General features: G+C 51.6%; 1 protein-coding gene across 1 annotated transcript in view; it reads right to left on the bottom strand.

Moving 5' to 3' along the window:
- The window catches only part of SELENBP1 (selenium binding protein 1), a 44,087-nt gene that overhangs the window by 10,391 nt on the left and 13,387 nt on the right, over nucleotides 1-20,309 (bottom strand). The window contains exons 2-9 of the mRNA XM_088461005.1: nucleotides 8,937-8,993; nucleotides 8,131-8,243; nucleotides 7,711-7,896; nucleotides 7,479-7,599; nucleotides 7,052-7,234; nucleotides 6,743-6,924; nucleotides 6,499-6,577; nucleotides 2,111-2,232 (exon numbers count right to left, since the gene is read on the bottom strand). Coding sequence (XP_088317131.1) covers nucleotides 2,111-2,232; nucleotides 6,499-6,577; nucleotides 6,743-6,924; nucleotides 7,052-7,234; nucleotides 7,479-7,599; nucleotides 7,711-7,896; nucleotides 8,131-8,243; nucleotides 8,937-8,993 — 1,043 coding nt within the window. The remainder of the gene's footprint in view (nucleotides 1-2,110; nucleotides 2,233-6,498; nucleotides 6,578-6,742; nucleotides 6,925-7,051; nucleotides 7,235-7,478; nucleotides 7,600-7,710; nucleotides 7,897-8,130; nucleotides 8,244-8,936; nucleotides 8,994-20,309) is intronic.

The following is a 20,309-nucleotide window of genomic DNA, read 5'->3' as shown; positions in this document are numbered from 1 at the left end:
AGAAGCGCGGATGACCGAATGCAGCAGAGATCCCAGGAACACGGCTGGGTAAAGACCTGCAAGAGAACGTGTCCAAGGGTTCATAGCAGACTCTCAGTGTAATGTCTTTGCAATAGATGTCTGAACCTATTACACGGAATGTGTGCGCGAGTCCCCAATACAAGCTATGGCAATATGGCGGTGGCCAGCTACCTCCACGTCAGGTGCCCGGACATAGATGCCTTTTGGAAAAAGTTCTTTACATTGCAACATTTAATACTGGGAAGTGAGGGATTCTAGCTACTAAATCTATCCACTACCCCCATCATGAGGTACAAAATGGCACTATAAAAAGACACTAGGCAATGCCTCTACGTCAGTAATGGCACCTGATGGAGGTCTCCCTGCCCTCCTATACAGAGGGGAAATGGAGGACATCATAAGTGACCCACAAGCACTAAAACTTTTGCACTCTGGCTGATTAAAGACTCAGGGGAAGATGTACTAAGCCTTGGAGAAAGATTAAGTACCAACCAATCAGCTCCTGTCACAGGCTGTGTTTGAAAAATTACAGTTGGGAGCTGTTTGGTTGGTACTTTATCTCTAGCCAAGGCTTAGTACATAGACCCCTCAGACTTTTATTAGACATTGTGTGGCAAACAACATGGCAGAGTATTAGCCTCTAACAGGACATATTGGGGAATAGATAGCTGCCCTTACAGTGTAGCAGTGGTAACATACCACCTATCCCGCCCTCATTGTACAGCAAATAAACAGTTTAAAACCCCAATGGTGGGGGCTAATGCAGGAGTGAGGGTATAACTGTGCTTCTCCCTCAGTGATAGGGGTTCTTGTGCCTAAGGAGAGTCCTGACGACTGGCCTGGACCCAATGCTCCTGTGTCTCCTTCACAACAGAGTCTAGGGGGTAAAGACTCTGGGTTTTCTATCATTTGAATTCCTTTTATTTTCTGAAACTTATTTGTGATATATTTGTATTGTCCATATTTGTACTACCTTTTTCTGTAATCAATAACCTTGGAAATATTTTTCGGATTAAACATTCTTAATCCAGTGTATTCTCCGTGTCCTTGTCGAATTCACGAGCCTGCGAGGTCAAAGCTACGTACCTATATGTAAGTGAGTGTGCAATATTGAGATTTGAGGGGAGAACCTAACGACTCCCTTGAACTTCGCTGGTGGTGGCAGTGCCGTGTTATAGTAACCACACGTGCTAAAGTAACCATAAGTCACTGGTGGCGATTCTCAGATTTAGGTATCAGGAGAATCGGCCGGCTGGTCGTGTCAGGAGGGACCTGTGCCCAGTGATGTCCCACCCATCCTGCCACTATTATAGGAGGGAGCAGTGCCCGGTGACGTACCACCCATCCTGGCCCCATTAGAGGAGGGAGCAGTGCCCGGTGACGTACCACCCATCCTGGCCCTATTAAAGGAAGGAGCAGTGCCTGGTGACGTACCACCCATCCTGGCCCCATTAGAGGAGGGAGCAGTGCCCAGTGACGTAGCACCCATCCTGCCACTATTAGAGGAGGGAGCAGTGCCCGGTGATGTCCCACCCATCCTGGCCCCATTAGAGGAGGGACCTGTGCCCGGTGACGTACCACCCATCCTGGCCCCATTAGAGGAGGGAGCAGTGCCCGGTGACGTAGCCCCCATCCTGGCCCCATTAGAGGAGGGAACAGTGCCCGGTGACGTAGCACCCATCCTGGCCCCATTAGAGGGAGCAGTGCCCAGTGACGTAGCACCCATCCTGGCCCCATTAGAGGAGGGAGCAGTGCCCGGTGACGTAGCACCCATCCTGGCCCCATTAGAGGAGGGAGCAGTGCCCGGTGACGTAGCACCCATCCTGGCCCCATTAGAGGAGGGAGCAGTGCCCGGTGACGTAGCACCCATCCTGGCCCCATTAGAGGGAGCAGTGCCCAGTGACGTAGCACCCATCCTGGCCCCATTAGAGGAGGGAACAGTGCCCGGTGACGTAGCACCCATCCTGGCCCCATTAGAGGGAGCAGTGCCCAGTGACGTAGCACCCATCCTGGCCACATTAGAGGAGGGACCTTGCTTCCCACTTTTACCTTCCCCAACATGGAGGACTCACATTTGGTACACACTCACCTGTCCGACCAGTTTGGGGTTCTTGGTGTGAGTGATGTCATACTGTCTGATGTCACCATGCAGCCAGTTGCTGAAGTACATAAACTTGTCATCCAATGACAGCAGGATGTCTGTGATGAGGCCTGAGGGGGAGGGACAGGTGTAAGTATGTCAGACCATTCTGTGAGCAACGTGTACTCTGACCCCCAGCATGAGCAGCACACACAGCGTAAGCGCCCACAATATGAGCGCAGCGCGGCCCCGTCTGTAACATGAGCAGATGAGTGGTTCCGAAGAAGCCTTTACAGGATGTATACAGTGATTACATCTATTATTATCTGTTATCTATAAAGCCCCACAAGGCTTCCGCAGCACCGTACAAGGAGATAACACGGACAAGATACACAAGTACAGAGCTTATATAAACTCCTATACATACATAATTACAATGTGCAAATAGCATAATTATGGAGAAAACACACAGGCTAAAAGGCCCTGCTCATATGAGCTTAAAATTCACACATGCGTCCTCATACACTGTGGCCTCAGTCGCACCAAACAGCGCCCCTCGGCGCACCAGGTCCAGGGGGAGTCGGACGCATTAAGTGTCTTTTTCACTCAAAATATGAGTCTTATGCGCAGATATGGAACAGCTGGAAGCGACAAAACTACTATAGGAGATTACACTGATCGCTGATGTGCGATATTTGTACATCTGTGTGCGACTGAATTTGTGTAAGAAGCAATACAATGCAGCGGCCGCAGTTTCTTCTCACGCCGTGCTCCAATGTGCTTCATCTGCGACTGAGTGGTATCGGGAGACAGTGGAGTGACTGGCACAGCGGGGCAGCAAAGCTAGAAGTTACCAGCTGACCAGAGCCAGGAACTAGCACTGTGCCTGTGGTCACCAGCTCCCCAGAGCCAGGAACTAGCACAGTGTATGTGGTCACCAGCTGACCAGAGCCAGGAACTAGCACTATGCCTGTGGTCACCAGCTGCCCAGAGCCAGGAACTAGCACAGTACCTGTGGTCACCAGCTGCCCAGAGCCAGGAACTAGCACAGTACCTGTGGTCACCAGCTGCCCAGAGCCAGGAACTAGCACAGTACCTGTGGTCACCAGCTGCCCAGAGCCAGGAACTAGCACAGTGTCTGTGGTCACCAGCTGCCCAGAGCCAGGAACTAGCACAGTGTATGTGGTCACCAGCTGACCAGAGCCAGGAACTAGCACAGTGTCTGTGGTCACCAGCTGACCAGAGCCAGGAACTAGCACAGTGTCTGTGGTCACCAGCTGACCAGAGTCAGAACTAGCACAGTGTCTGTGGTCACCAGCTGACCAGAGCAAGGAACTAGCACAGTGTCTGTGGTCACCAGCTGACCAGAGCCAGGAACTAGCACAGTGTATGTGGTCACCAGCTGACCAGAGCCAGGAACTAGCACAGTGTCTGTGGTCACCAGCTGACCAGAGCCAGGAACTAGCACAGTGTCTGTGGTCACCAGCTGACCAGAGCCAGGAACTAGCACTATGCCTGTGGTCACCAGCTGACCAGAGTCAGAACTAGCACAGTGTCTGTGGTCACCAGCTGACCAGAGCAAGGAACTAGTACAGTGTCTGTGGTCACCAGCTGACCAGAGCCAGGAACTAGCACTATGCCTGTGGTAACCAGCTGACCAGAGTTAGAACTAAACACTATGCCTGTGGTCACCAGCTGCCCAGAGCCAGAAACTAGCACTATGCCTGTGGTCACCAGCTGCCCAGAGCCAGGAACTAGCACAGAGCCTGTGGTCACCAGCTGACCAGAGCCAGGAACTAGCACTATGCCTGTGGTCACCAGCTGCCCAGAGCCAGGAACTAGCACAGTGTATGTGGTCACCAGCTGCCCAGAGCCAGGAACTAGCACAGAGCCTGTGGTCACCAGCTGCCCAGAGCCAGGAACTAGCACAGTGTATGTGGTCACCAGCTGCCCAGAGCCAGGAACTAGCACTATGCCTGTGGTCACCAGCTGCCCAGAGCCAGGAACTAGCACAGTGTATGTGGTCACCAGCTGCCCAGAGCCAGGAACTAGCACAGAGCCTGTGGTCACCAGCTGCCCAGAGCCAGGAACTAGCACAGAGCCTGTGGTCACCAGCTGACCAGAGCCAGGAACTAGCACAGTGCCTGTGGTCACCAGCTGCCCAGAGCCAGGAACTAGCACAGTGCATGTGGTCACCAGCTGACCAGAGCCAGGAACTAGCACAGTGCCTGTGGTCACCAGCTGCCCAGAGCCAGGAACTAGCACAGTGCCTGTGGTCACCAGCTGCCCAGAGCCAGGAACTAGCACAGAGCCTGTGGTCACCAGCTGCCCAGAGCCAGGAACTAGCACAGAGCCTGTGGTCACCAGCTGCCCAGAGCCAGGAACTAGCACAGAGCCTGTGGTCACCAGCTGCCCAGAGCCAGGAACTAGCACAGAGCCTGTGGTCACCAGCTGACCAGAGCCAGGAACTAGCACAGTGCCTGTGGTCACCAGCTGCCCAGAGCCAGGAACTAGCACAGTGTATGTGGTCACCAGCTGACCAGTCAGAACTAGCACAGTGTCTGTGGTCACCAGCTGACCAGAGCCAGGAACTAGCACAGTGTATGTGGTCACCAGCTGACCAGAGTTAGAACTAAACACTATGCCTGTGGTCACCAGCTGCCCAGAGCCAGAAACTAGCACTATGCCTGTGGTCACCAGCTGCCCAGAGCCAGGAACTAGCACAGTGCCTGTGGTCACCAGCTGACCAGAGCCAGGAACTAGCACAGTGTCTGTGGTCACCAGCTGACCAGAGCCAGGAACTAGCACTATGCCTGTGGTAACCAGCTGACCAGAGTCAGAACTAGCACAGTGTCTGGTCACCAGCTGACCAGAGCCAGGAACTAGCACTATGCCTGTGGTAACCAGCTGACCAGAGTCAGAACTAGCACAGAGCCTGTGGTCACCAGCTGCCCAGAGCCAGAAACTAGCACTATGCCTGTGGTAACCAGCTGCCCAGAGCCAGGAACTAGCACAGTGCCTGTGGTCACCAGCTGCCAAGAGCCAGGAACTAGCACAGTGCCTGTGGTCACCAGCTGCCCAGAGCCAGGAACTAGCACAGTGTATGTGGTCACCAGCTGACCAGAGCCAGGAACTAGCACAGTGCCTGTGGTCACCAGCTGCCCAGAGCCAGGAACTAGCACAGTGTATGTGGTCACCAGCTGACCAGAGCCAGGAACTAGCACAGTGCCTGTGGTCACCAGCTGCCCAGAGCCAGGAACTAGCACAGAGCCTGTGGTCACCAGCTGCCCAGAGCCAGGAACTAGCACAGAGCCTGTGGTCACCAGCTGCCCAGAGCCAGGAACTAGCACAGAGCCTGTGGTCACCAGCTGCCCAGAGCCAGGAACTAGCACAGAGCCTGTGGTCACCAGCTGACCAGAGCCAGGAACTAGCACAGTGCCTGTGGTCACCAGCTACTATTATGCTATCTTATGTATCAAGTGTCCCATTCACTTCTTAGATAGGAAGCACATTTGGGCAGGGTCATCTTTATCTTCTGTTTCATCTCATTGTATGTTGTGTAACGGATGGCTTCAGTAAGGAGAAAATAACTGCACTGACCGGTAATTTATTTATACTAATTGTTTCATTAATGATTAAAGGGCCTGATTCACTACGGTTCACAATTCTGCATATACCCACGCAGCACAGGTGCTAATATCTGCGGTGCTATTTAAATGTTTGCATTCACATTGCGTTCCCCTCACTCACACCCGTGTACTAGGGCAATATAGCGAAACAATCGGTAACATGGACCCATATGCACACTTGTACAAGCCCTGACGTTACTCAGAAAGTGATAACATCCACACACGCTATCAGTGCTATGGCTGCTTATGGCCACGCAGTGGATAATTTATGCACGCCCCTGCAACGCACTGCCGCGCCTGCGTTCCTCTGATCACCCACAAGCGGCACTTCCTGTCAATCACTCTGCTCTGGGTCTGCGTAGCCTCAGCAATCGCAATTCTGCTACTTTGCACACGTGCACTGCGATACATACGCCTGCAGAGATCGCAACAAACCACCGACTGCGAGTGTTTTTTGCAACTGCGATCCAAGATGAATCAGGCCCTAAGTTAGTGAGCCATCCAGATTCATTGCATGTGGTCATTCGGGAATATCCCATGCTTTTATACTACATTACAGACCCTGGTCTGGCTCCACTTCATCCCTCACTGTATCCACATCGAGGTTCCTCAATGGTTTCATCCCACGCAGCCCTCATGGCAGAAGGCTTACACCCTAATGCGTATCAGGGAATAGAGTCATCTGTACTGTCGTCTCCTCAGATTACAGCTACATTTACTACTAATCTCCCATCTGTCCTAGCGGGTGCTCGCCAGTGAATTACTCACCTGGCATCTCTGGCAATGCCCAGCCTTCCACCTTCTTAGAGGGCACCTGGATGACCTTCTCTGCAGCCCACGGACCATTCTGCACAAGACATATAATACAGATAAATTAGAGTCATATATGAAAAAATCCAGACTGTATACCTTCAGGTCACAAGCTCGGGGGCTCGGCAACAATTCTAAATATAGGGCCTGATTCAGCAGCATACACAATTGCAACTATGTACGCAGATCTATATCATCTCACCTTGGTCTTGAAGAAGCGGAACACAGAGCTGCTGAGCGCGCACCCGACGAACCCCTGGTCAGCGTCAGGATTGTGCAGGAAGCGTACTTCCAGGGGGATCTGACCGTCCACCCCCAGGTCCAGACTCTGTATGCGGGTGTGTGTGGTCCAGTCCCACAGGTGTAATCGCTGCCCGTAGTGTCCTACAATACAGTAAATATAGTTAGTCCAGGATGGACATGGCGTCCTGTCCGGCTTCCCCTGAGCAGTTGGGCGAGAGACCTCCATACGTCTCTATGAAACCCACGTCTTGGGAAACCGTCATCTTACCAGCCAGTACATCTTCTATCTTGAAACCTTTGATGAGCACCTTGGGAGCCCCCCATTCGCTGCTGATCATGATGTTGTGCCGTGGTTGGTACCAGAAGTCATAGCCGTATGGGGCAGCGTGTCCCTCTGCTTCCCAGTTCCCTTTCACCTCAAACGTCTGTCCGTCCAGCAAGACAAAGCCCCCTAAGATACGGAGCAGAAAGGCCTGGTCACCGACAGTGGGAGCTGCTGCGAGTTCTCTGAGCAGGAAGGACGTAGGGCACCCCCAATACTCAGCCCGAGACATCAGTGCAGCCCAGTGAAGGGGGGGGGGGGGGGGGTACTGGCATATACCTACATATTAGTGCATCGTTACTGCCGCTATGGTAGTTACACCTCTGGTTACTCACTAATCTGTGTATCTTATCTATCTATATATTTTACGCACCTTTGCCATTTCCAGAAAGGTCTCCCAAGGTGCTGATCATGATTTCCCCACAGCCCAAGCAGTGAGAGGTGTGCAGATTTGCCAAATCGCACTTCTCGTGGACATCCTCGGCTTCCACCACCTGGAGAAGGGACGGACGCTGTGTCAGATACTGCTCAGGAGTATGTATCGAACCTGAAACCTACGTAGACTCCACAAGGCAATAACCTCACCGGTTTGGATTAACACCCACCTTGTGGATGCGAGGGGCCAGCGGGTCGGTACCCACATCCACCACATAGACCCGGGAAGAAATGAGACAGGGCAGGATCAGCCGGTCCCTAACTTTGGTGGGATCCCCGAAGCAGCTGCTGCAGGTGTTCCAGCCCGAGTGGTGCAGCTCATCGTTGGCGTTGGGCATCGGCAGGCGGTGAATAACCTGAAACGGGATTTATTGGATACAGTGTTACCACCCCTGCTGGCATGCTATACCTTGTAGCCACTATCCTCCTTTCTGAACTGGATCTACTTTCCTCTGTAGAGTATAAAGACAGGTGAGTGCGTACGCTGGCCTAGAACCATTTACCATTCTCGTACTGAGCTCTGGTAGAGTTGCAGAAAGTGTTATTACAGTGCAGCGTGTGTCAGGATGTGTATGCGTTATGTGACTTACCTGGGAGTACTGCGGTGATGCAGGGTCCACATTCACTGTGGCCAAGTAGTCAGGTTTGCCATTACCGCTGTTGCGATAGATACAGGGCACATAAATGATTTTCTCACGGGGGCCTGTGCAGCAGAGACAAAGATCCATAAGGAAACAGCAAATACACAGAGCACGAGAACGTACACACCACACCCCATGGAGTCTGAAGGATATAAGCGCAGGGTAACCGGAGGACAACGCGGCTCCTTTACAATGCAATATAACGGCATATTTCTGTACTTGGTGATAGCAGCGCAGTGACAGCGGTTACAATGCAATATAACGGCATATTTCTGTACTTGGTGATTGCAGCGCAGTGACAGCGGTTACAATGCAATATAACGGCATATTTCTGTACTTGGTGTTTGCAGCGCAGTGACAGCGGTTACAATGCGCACACAGGGGATATTTCTAGATTGATACCAGATATCCAAAGCTTTGAAAATCAGGGTAAGTTTTCCCACTTGCCCCATCTTGGCTCCAAGGGGCTCATTTAGTTTTCTTTCCCCGTACCGCAAGCTTGTTTGGGCAAACTAGGCGTGTACAGTGACACGATATTGTAACTACAGTAGTTCCTAAACCGTAAGTTTCCTCAATAAAACTCTACCACCTCACTAGCCATGGGGTCTTGCCCACTAGACTGATGCACCAAACTGTGAGAGGAGTGCAATCTCGTCATGTTATAATTACAGGGGCAATGCCGTCCGCCATTCGCCTGCTGTAATGTAAATGAGCCCCAGCAGCTTCAATCAATGCACTGAAGTTACACAGATTACCTTTCATGGCGTCCAGAGGAGTCTTGTACCCAGGACCACATGACGATTTACACTTGGCTATGGAGAAGGAAACAGTATATATTAGTCGGACCCAGGGCTGAGGTAATCAGGGAGCACAGTCATAACCATCTGGGTGTTGATAGGACAGCATTATATTTCCTGATGTGTGTGTCAATGTGATGAGAAGTAGTGATGTACACACAGGCCGAGCCGGGAGGATGTCATACCCTGGCCACCAGTATTAATGTTAGAGCCTACACCATTTGTTCCCCAGCAGAAGGAAGCCATGCATTATTTGGTATGCACGATATGGTACGGACAGTTTGGTACGCACGGTATGGTATGCATTATTTGGTACGCAAGGTATGGTATGCACAGTTTGGTACGCACGGTGTGGTATGCACAGTTTGGTACGCACGGTATGGTATGCACAGTTTGGTGTGCATTGTTTGGTACGCACGGTATGGTATGCACAGTTTGGTGTGCACTGTTTGGTACGCACGGTATGGTATGCACAGTTTGGTACGCATTGTTTGGTATGCACGGTTGGGTACGCATTGTTTAGAACGCCTGGTTTGGTACGCACGGTTTGGTAAGCCTTTACTGAATGTCCGAGAGCACAAAAAAGCATGTCGATACTGGGTGTGAGAAGATGATATGACTCATGCCGGTTACTCACTTTATTCTTTCAAGAAAACATCTCTGTTTCCGAGACCAGTCTCTGGGCCTGATTCAGACCCAGTCGCAAGCGCTCTGCGCTCGCAACCGGGTCGATGGTGGGCCAGTGCGCATGCGCACGACAAAGCCGGCTCCGTCGTGCACATGCGTGAGACCCGGATAGCAACGGGCACTCCGTCGCTCCGGGTCTCGCAACAAAGGGGGCGAGCTGTCGATGTTGAGTGACAGCTCGCCCCCTTTGGTGGGTGGGCCGGGGGAGTGGCTGCCCAAACGGAGGCATTCCCATGAGAACGCCTCCGTTTGGGGGCGGCCCCACTGACATCACGGGTGATCTCAGTGGGAGAGATTTTGTCTCTGTTAGAGCCGAAATCTCTCTGGGGCTTGCCGCCACGAGACCCTACTACAAAGGTCTCGTCGCAAGCCCGATGGTCGCGATGGTCTTGACCATCGCGACCATCTTCCTGACCGCTCGCTATAGCTGTGGGTGGTCACCCACAGCTATGCGAGCGGCCAGGAGGCCGTTCTAAAAAACAAGAAGGCCGGCCCTGATTCAGAGAGAGTGCTCTGTCAGAGCGTCCGGCTCTGAATCAGGGCCTCTATCTTATCCTAATTTCTACAGAAACTTGCTCAGAGAATGGAAAAATTGTTACAGCCTAGTCAAGATATGGCTTGTCTACATATTGCTGGATAACTGAGCACGGAAACATCAGGCTGCATAGAGACAACACCAAGACCGGTATGCAATCGGGAAGCAGACTGCCTAAATACCGGCAGCCGGCTTCCCGACTGTCATCACGGCAAGGGTGAAATGCCTAGATGTAGACGCCCGGCATTTTCCAGACGCCGGGAGACCGGCGCCCGGCATCCCAATCGTAGCGATGCCTGGCGCCGCGAGCGGGGGACTTAGGTTTAGGCAGCGGGGAAGGGGGTGGTTAGGGTTAGGCACCCCTAAGGAGGATTAGGGTTAGGTTAGACAATACTTACCTATCCACGATCGGGAATTTCCAGCGCTGTCGGGCTTCCGCTGCTCGGAACTCTGCTGTCGGGCTGCCGCTGCCGGGAATGGAACCGCCGGCTATTTCATACCGATTCCCCAAGACCTGGTTTACTGCATTCATTCTTAAATATGCTTTTTTTCCCCCTATTTGTTTACTCTATGCTATCAGTCTCATATTCACAACCTACCATCCTGGGGTTATTCTACTTCAATGGGCACTTGGCGCACCCGACAGTTACACAAGTCCCTGTAGGACAGATGGCACAGTGTTCCCTTCTCCCTACAGCTGACCTCTATAGTGTTACTGGATAGAGAGAGTGGGGAGCAGGAGAGGAGAGTGCATAGATGGAGGGCGAGATCTATCTGAGCAGAGAATAAGTTGGATTAAGGTCACGGAGAGGAATTTAGCAAAACAGGTTATGCCCCCTGGTTTATAACGAAAAGAAACATGGGTTATGTCATTTGGGCCTCCCGGTGCCTCCTGTGCCCCAGGCGGGAGGATAGGTTGTGTACTGTATGGCAGCCTGACTCTGCTTTACTGTTTGGGACATAATATAAAGTAACCATTAGTGCTAGTTACAGATTGAGTTGTCAGTTTATCTCCGTTACCCATGTAATACAATATTTATGTGCTTCCACCACATTATAGTGTAATTCCCAACGCCATTCTCTTACCAGCTAGCCACGCTTGTGACTATCATGATTGGAAACCTTGGTATAAACCTAATAATTTTACAGACCCCTAAATGCGGACCACAACAGCTTCTTCACTCCTCCTTATTGCAGAAACCCCAGGCTGGAGAAACGGCGTGACGTCACAGGAGGCTATAATACCATGACGGACAGCACAATAGACAAATCACCCAACGTACAACAATTGCCCCATCCTGAAGCCTTTGTCCTACAAGTGGAAGCATCGGGGCTATTGACATCTGGAGCATTAACCACCCAACATTCGTCTCACTTCTACAGGCACGGTCCCTGAAACTCTTTAAGTCTACTTCCAAAACGTGTGACCTGAAATTCCATGGACCACGATATAGGAAGCCCACAAAGCAACAATTAACGGCAAAATCATCAGTTACCTTCCCAACCACAAAAAAAATTACTTAACAAGGTCAGTGTCCTAACAACACAAACAGATTGCACAATCACTTCCACCCGAAACACAGACACCTCATCACAGCTAGAGGAGAACTAAATGGTATACTCTGACTAACGACATAAAAAAGCCCTTACATTGGCTCAAAGCTGAGAGATGTCAGAGACTTTCAGGCACCGTACACCATGACACACTATTATTCTGCATTTAATTACCTTTATGAATGACCCTTTATCAATAAACCCAACATATACAGCCCTATATGGAAAACTCCCTAAGATATAGCCTATATTAGCTGGGTCTCTAGAAGCTGCAGAAGCCCTTTAAAAGTTCTGGGCCTATATGGGTTTACCATGGAATATTCCAAAACCCCCACCCTTAGAATGGTGACCCAATTATTTATACTGCACTGATAAAGTTCTGTTTCGGAGACCCATGCTATGCGGATGTTGAAAGAAGTCAAGTGATTTTTTTCTACTGCGCATGTGCGAAAATCCTTATAATCTTCTGCGTCACATGCGCTCCACAGTGTGCAGGCACAAAGGCGCTAATGCGATGGAGACACATTGTATCAACACTTGTCACAACCTTAGTATCCTTCTCAGAGAGCTTCTTTCCACGGCCTCCTTGGTGTCCTTCTCAGAGAGCTTCTTTCCACGGCCTCCTTGGTGTCCTTCTCAGAGAGCTTCTTTCCCCGGCCTCCTTGGTTTCCTTCTCGGAGAGCTTCTTTCCCCGGCCTCCTTGGTGTGCTTCTCAGAAAGCTTCTTTCCCTGGCCTCCTTGGTGTATAGGGATAGGGACGCCCACTGCTGCCTCCTCATATCTGTACAGTGTAAGCACAGCCCAGCATAGGGACGCCCACTGCTGCCTCCTCATATCCTTCTCACCATTGCGTCCGTCTCTAAATCAGGCCCTATGTAAACCTGCTTGCACAATCACACAAGTCCCAGCCGACTGCCTCCGGCTCCATAACACATTAATTCCCCATCACACAGTAATTGCAAAAATCAGTCAAGAATCGGATCCAGCGCTATGCTGGAAGTAGGATGTCGCCCCACCCTGAACCATCCCTGTCCTTGTCAATTCATCTGTTTATGATCACGTTATAGGACAAGAGACGCCTCGTTGGCAGGTATAGCAAAATAGTTATGGCGCAAGCTTTATGTGTTATTGAAGTTATACCCTGAGGAGTTATTTGCCTATTATGTAACATACACAGATAATGCACCAGCAGGAGCCTCTATGTCACATTGATAACCACGCTCCTTATCACGTGCCAGGACTGATGGCAGTCTGCATACAGTAAGAGGTGGGCACTCACCGTACTGCTCACCAGCTCTGCTTACATTGGCAGCCATCCTGGTGCCTGAGGTGTACAATATGCACTCGCTGTACCAACATTTACTGGCCTCAGCAATTACACAGAAGCTGCTGCACTAAATGATCTCTTCAATCCAAATATTTATTCCATCTACATTGGATTTAGCACCATGTAACAGTAGGACATATTAAGCTCCATTCAAGGCTGCACCCATTTGTGTGACCTTGGTGAATACAGGTTGCAGTAGATGATAATTAACAGAGCAGACACTGCACATCCTGCGGAGCCTGCCGGCCGGGGTTGGCAGCGTTTTTTTGCAGCAGGATTCTGGTTCTGGAGCAGTTTTGCCAAGTGGATGTTCCACAATAATGAAGTATTTCTTATGTACACAGCGGCATTATAAATCAAGCGTTCAATGCAAGACTAACGGAAATCATCGCAGCCCGGACGGCGCCACCGGGGCTCCACTAACCAGGGTATGCGGATAGAACTGCAAATTCACGCTCTCCAACAAGCACTGGCTGCGTGCCAATCTCACGCAGCAGCGCTCATACTCACAAAGACGGGCGGATAATTGCTGCCAGCAAGCTGTCGCGGGTGCGTACGGTAAAATTGGGCGCAGACGTACCAGGCTCAGGCCTTTAGTACATGTGCTGTAGTGAAGTTATTAGAACGCACATGTGCAGACTTCCATAGGCATCTGAACAAGATCCCCTCATTTGTCCAGAACCGCGAGGGCAACGCTGGCGCAAATCAACGACAACAGCATACACTGGCAGGTCGCCAGAGTGCACTCAGTGCCGCTCCTGGCCGACATCAGATCCTGATCGGGATTGGTGGGCTATCACAGCGGACACATGGTGATACGACCAATTCTGTGTAAAGTGGCCTAAATGCGGAGTGTATGGCACCTTAAGCCCATTGTCAGATTGGCACCTGGGGGTCTTTGTAGATATTTTCCCTTTTGGCCCATTTATAAATGATGGCATTGGCACTGTGGAGCCCGGCCCTCCGATATGCTGGAAGTGACCACGTCAGTGGCCTCCTCACTCCTGTGCCGGGACTCCAGCGCCTGTGCGACCTACTGACCACGCATGCACCGCGGCCATTGCCGGGGAGGGCTCCTATGAAATCCTCTCCGGGAGCTTTTGCAATGTGTAGGCCAGAGGCTATGGCGGAGGCTAATCTCCGTAACGCATCGCATCCCGGAAGTTGGTAAATATGGCGGCATTGCATCACCTATACAAACTTATACCGCTGCTGGCGGTAACGGAGGGATCGCAGCTGGTATCAGAGATATCGGCTACTGTCCCTCTGTCATATATTAGGGGGATACTACATATTTGCAGTTACCCCCCCCGAAAACGTCCTGGGTGCATTATACCCGTGACACGGGGGTGAATGCCAGTATGTAACAAAACGGAATCACGCTTGGGATAAGCACAGATCAGGCCTGAGAGTAAACTATTCAGAACTTTGGTCACATCTGTGTATTGAACTCAGAAAGGCGATACAAGGGGATCGGCAGCATAATACGCTGTGCGTACAGCAGCAGACACAGATAGGTCAGTGGTCATCATCGCAGGCTCTGCGAGTTTATGGCTTAGTGAGGAATCCTATACAATCATGACACAGTATTATCTCCTATCTCTATACACGTTACCCGGGAGACAGATTTAGTAGTCGTATAATTATATTTATTGCAGAGAATGTGGAGGCTACGTGCAGATTTGCAGATATGTCTCCTAGGATGAGAAGCATCTGGGGCCTACAGACCACAGCTGGACATGTCTAGTAAGCCAGACACAGGGACTCTAATAGTCAGATATGTATCTACCCGCTAACATGACCTCTCCCACCAGGTACAAATACTCTGCGCTGTCTACCTAGTGGGTGGGGACATGTAGGAGGGTGTGTAAGTGGGAAGCCCAGGAGCAGAGCGCTGTGTACCTGGTGGGTGGGGACATGTAGGAGGGTGTGTAAGTGGGAAGCCCAGGAGCAGAGCGCTGTGTACCTGGTGGGAGGGGACATGTAGGAGGGTGTATAAGTGGGAAGCCCAGGAGCAGAGCACTGTGTACATGGTGGGTGGGGACATGTAGGAGGGTGTGTAAGTGGGAAGCCCAGGAGCAGAGCGCTGTGTACCTGGTGGGTGGGGACATGTAGGAGGGTGTGTAAGTGGGAAGCCCAGGAGCAGAGCGCTGTGTACCTGGTGGGAGGGGACATGTAGGAGGGTGTATAAGTGGGAAGCCCAGGAGCAGAGCACTGTGTACATGGTGGGTGGGGACATGTAGGAGGGTGTGTAAGTGGGAAGCCCAGGAGCAGAGCACCGTGTACCTGGTGGGAGGGGACATGTAGGAGGGTGTGTAAGTGGGAAGCCCAGGAGCAGAGCACCGTGTACCTGGTGGGAGGGGACATGTAGGAGGGTGTGTAAGTGGGAAGCCCAGGAGCAGAGCGCTGTGTACCTGGTGGGAGGGGACATGTAGGAGGGTGTGTAAGTGGGAAGCCCAGGAGCAGAGCACTGTGTATCTGGTGGAAGGGGACATGTAGGAGGGTGTGTAAGTGGGAAGCCCAGGAGCAGAGCACCGTGTACCTGGTGGGAGGGGACATGTAGGAGGGTGTGTAAGTGGGAAGCCCAGGAGCAGAGCACTGTGTACCTGGTGGAAGGGGACATGAAGGTGGGTCTTTTGCAAGTACATCATTATGATGTAATAGCTCACATTACATAAGGGGTGGGGTATGATTTACCACCGACCACATGGGCGGCGGTTCAAATCCCGGCAGCCGTAGCCCGACAGAGGAGGAAATCCAGATCGTCCTAAAGATAAGTATAATCTAACCTAATTCAACCCCCTAACCCTCCTTTAGGGTGCCTAACCTCCCCCCCATGTGCCTCTCTAATTCCCCCTTAAAGTGTTTAAACCTAACCCCCCTTTCCCCACTACCAAAACCTAATTCCCCCGGGGGGGTGCCTAACCCTAACTTCCCCCCGGGGGTGCCTAACCCTAACCCCCTCGTCCCCTAGCCTGCCCCTACAGTAATATCCCCATTCTCCCCATAATACACAGATACAGGGTGTGACTACGTGGTATCCCCTACACCAGCACTGTACCACCTCTGCATGCCCTGCAGTTACTGTATGCCCCTTATGGTAAGGCACCCCGTGTTCTGTCTCCCCATAATACACAGATACGGGGTGTGACTACGTGGTATCCCCTACACCAGCACTGTACCACCTCTGCATGCCCTGCAGTTACTGTATGCTCCTTATGGTAAGGCACCCCGTGTTCCTTCTCCCCATAATACACAGATACAGGGTGTGACTATGTGGTATCCCCTACACCAGCACTGTACCACCTCTGCATGCCCTGCAGTTACTGTATGCTCCTTATGGTAAGGCACCCCGTGTTCTGTCTCCCCATAATACACAGATACAGGGTGTGACTACGTGGTATCCCCTACACCAGCACTGTACCACCTCTGCATGCCCTGCAGTTACTGTATACTCCTTATGGTAAGGCACCCCGTGTTCTCTCTCCCCATAATACACAGATACAGGGTGTGACTACGTGGTATCCCCTACACCAGCACTGTACCACCTCTGCATGCCCTGCAGTTACTGTATGCCCCTTATGGTAAGGCACCCCGTGTTCTGTCTCCCCATAATACACAGATACGGGGTGTGACTACGTGGTATCCCCTACACCAGCACTGTACCACCTCTGCATGCCCTGCAGTTACTGTATGCTCCTTATGGTAAGGCACCCCGTGTTCTGTCTTCCCATAATACACAGATACAGGGTGTGACTATGTGGTATCCCCTACACCAGCACTGTACCACCTCTGCATGCCCTGCAGTTACTGTATGCTCCTTATGGTAAGGCACCCCGTGTTCTGTCTCCCCATAATACACAGATACAGGATGTGACTATGTGGTATCCCCTACACCAGCACTGTACCACCTCTGCATGCCCTGCAGTTACTGTATGCCCCTTATGGTAAGGCACCCCGTGTTCTCTCTCCCCATAATACACAGATACAGGATGTGACTACGTGGTATCCCCTACACCAGCACTGTACCACCTCTGCATGCCCTGCAGTTACTGTATGCTCCTTATGGTAAGGCACCCCGTGTTCTCTCTCCCCATAATACACAGATACAGGGTGTGACTACGTGGTATCCCCTACACCAGCACTGTACCACCTCTGCATGCCCTGCAGTTACTGTATACTCCTTATGGTAAGGCACCCCGTGTTCTCTCTCCCCATAATACACAGATACAGGGTGTGACTATGTGGTATCCCCTACACCAGCACTGTACCACCTCTGCATGCCCTGCAGTTACTGTATGCTCCTTATGGTAAGGCACCCCGTGTTCTGTCTCCCCATAATACACAGATACAGGACGTGACTATGTGGTATCGCCTACACCAGTACTGTACCACCCCTGCATGCCCTGCAGTTACTGTATGCTCCTTATGGTAAGGCACCCCGTGTTCTGTCTCCCCATAATACACAGATACAGGGTGTGACTATGTGGTATCCCCTACACCAGCACTGTACCACCTCTGCATGCCCTGCAGTTACTGTATCCTCCTTATGGTAAGGCACCCCGTGTTCTCTCTCCCCATAATACACAGATACAGGGTGTGACTACGTGGTATCCCCTACACCAGTACTTTACCACCTCTGCATGCCCTGCAGTTACTGTATGCCCCTTATGGTAAGGCACCCCGTGTTCTCTCTCCCCATAATACACAGATACAGGATGTGACTACGTGGTATCCCCTACACCAGCACTGTACCACCTCTGCATGCCCTGCAGTTACTGTATCCTCCTTATGGTAAGGCACCCCGTGTTTTCTCTCCCCATAATACACAGATACAGGATGTGACTACGTGGTATCCCCTACACCAGCACTGTACCACCTCTGCATGCCCTGCAGTTACTGTATCCTCCTTATGGTAAGGCACCCCGTGTTTTCTCTCCCCATAATACACAGATACAGGGTGTGACTACGTGGTATCCCCTACACCAGCACTGTACCACCTCTGCATGCCCTGCAGTTACTGTATACTCCTTATGGTAAGGCACCCCGTGTTCTGTCTCCCCATAATACACAGATACAGGGTGTGACTACGTGGTATCCCCTACACCAGCACTGTACCACCTCTGCAAGCCCTGCAGTTACTGTATTCCCCTTATGGTAAGGCACCCCGTGTTCTGTCTCCCCATAATACACAGATACAGGGTGTGACTACGTGGTATCCCCTACACCAGCACTGTACCACCTCTGCAAGCCCTGCAGTTACTGTATACTCCTTATGGTAAGGCACCCCGTGTTCTGTCTCCCCATAATACACAGATACAGGGTGTGACTACGTGGTATCCCCTACACCAGCACTGTACCACCTCTGCATGCCCTGCAGTTACTGTATACTCCTTATGGTAAGGCACCCCGTGTTCTGTCTCCCCATAATACACAGATACAGGGTGTGACTACGTGGTATCCCCTACACCAGCACTGTACCACCTCTGCATGCCCTGCAGTTACTGTATGCCCCTTATGGTAAGGCACCCCGTGTTCTCTCTCCCCATAATACACAGATACAGGATGTGACTACGTGGTATCCCCTACACCAGCACTGTACCACCTCTGCATGCCCTGCAGTTACTGTATACTCCTTATGGTAAGGCACCCCGTGTTCTGTCTCCCCATAATACACAGATACAGGGTGTGACTACGTGGTATCCCCTACACCAGCACTGTACCACCTCTGCATGCCCTGCAGTTACTGTATGCTCCTTATGGTAAGGCACCCCGTGTTCTGTCTCCCCATAATACACAGATACAGGATGTGACTACATGGTATCCCCTACACCAGCACTGTACCACCTCTGCATGCCCTGCAGTTACTGTATGCTTATGGTAAGGCACCCCGTGTTCTCTCTCCCCATAATACACAGATACAGGGTGTGACTACGTGGTATCCCCTACACCAGTACTGTACCACCTCTGCATGCCCTGCAGTTACTGTATACTCCTTATGGTAAGGCACCCCGTGTTCTGTCTCCCCATAATACACAGATACGGGGCGTGACTACGTGGTATCCCCTACACCAGCACTGTACCACCTCTGCATGCCCTGCAGTTACTGTATGCTCCTTATGGTAAGGCACCCCGTGTTCTCTCTCCCCATAATACACAGATACAGGGTGTGACTACGTGGTATCCCCTACACCAGCACTGTACCACCTCTGCATGCCCTGCAGTTACTGTATGCCCCTTATGGTAAGGCACCCCGTGTTCTGTCTCCCCATAATACACAGATACAGGGTGTGACTACGTGGTATCCCCTACACCAGCACTGTACCACCTCTGCATGCCCTGCAGTTACTGTATGCTCCTTATGGTAAGGCACCCCGTGTTCTCTCTCCCCATAATACACAGATACAGGGTGTGACTATGTGGTATCCCCTACACCAGTACTGTACCACCTCTGCATGCCCTACAGTTACTGTATACTCCTTATGGTAAGGCACCCCGTGTTCTGTCTCCCCATAATACACAGATACGGGGTGTGACTACGTGGTATCCCCTACACCAGCACTGTACCACCTCTGCATGCCCTGCAGTTACTGTATTCCCCTTATGGTAAGGCACCCCGTGTTCTGTCTCCCCATAATACACAGATACAGGATGTGACTACGTGGTATCCCCTACACCAGCACTGTACCACCTCTGCATGCCCTGCAGTTACTGTATGCTTATGGTAAGGCACCCCGTGTTCTCTCTCCCCATAATACACAGATACAGGGTGTGACTACGTGGTATCCCCTACACCAGTACTGTACCACCTCTGCATGCCCTGCAGTTACTGTATGCTTATGGTAAGGCACCCCGTGTTCTCTCTCCCCATAATACACAGATACAGGGTGTGACTACGTGGTATCCCCTACACCAGTACTGTACCACCTCTGCATGCCCTGCAGTTACTGTATACTCCTTATGGTAAGGCACCCCGTGTTCTGTCTCCCCATAATACACAGATACGGGGTGTGACTACGTGGTATCCCCTACACCAGCACTGTACCACCTCTGCATGCCCTGCAGTTACTGTATGCTCCTTATGGTAAGGCACCCCGTGTTCTCTCTCCCCATAATACACAGATACAGGGTGTGACTACGTGGTATCCCCTACACCAGCACTGTACCACCTCTGCATGCCCTGCAGTTACTGTATGCCCCTTATGGTAAGGCACCCCGTGTTCTCTCT

The sequence above is a fragment of the Taudactylus pleione genome, unplaced genomic scaffold (assembly GCF_031769625.1).
Source record: "Taudactylus pleione unplaced genomic scaffold, aTauple2 ptg000997l, whole genome shotgun sequence".
NCBI lineage: Eukaryota > Metazoa > Chordata > Amphibia > Anura > Myobatrachidae > Taudactylus > Taudactylus pleione.
The sequence above is the reverse complement of the archived record's forward strand: the minus strand, read 5'-3'. Positions and strand labels throughout refer to the sequence as shown.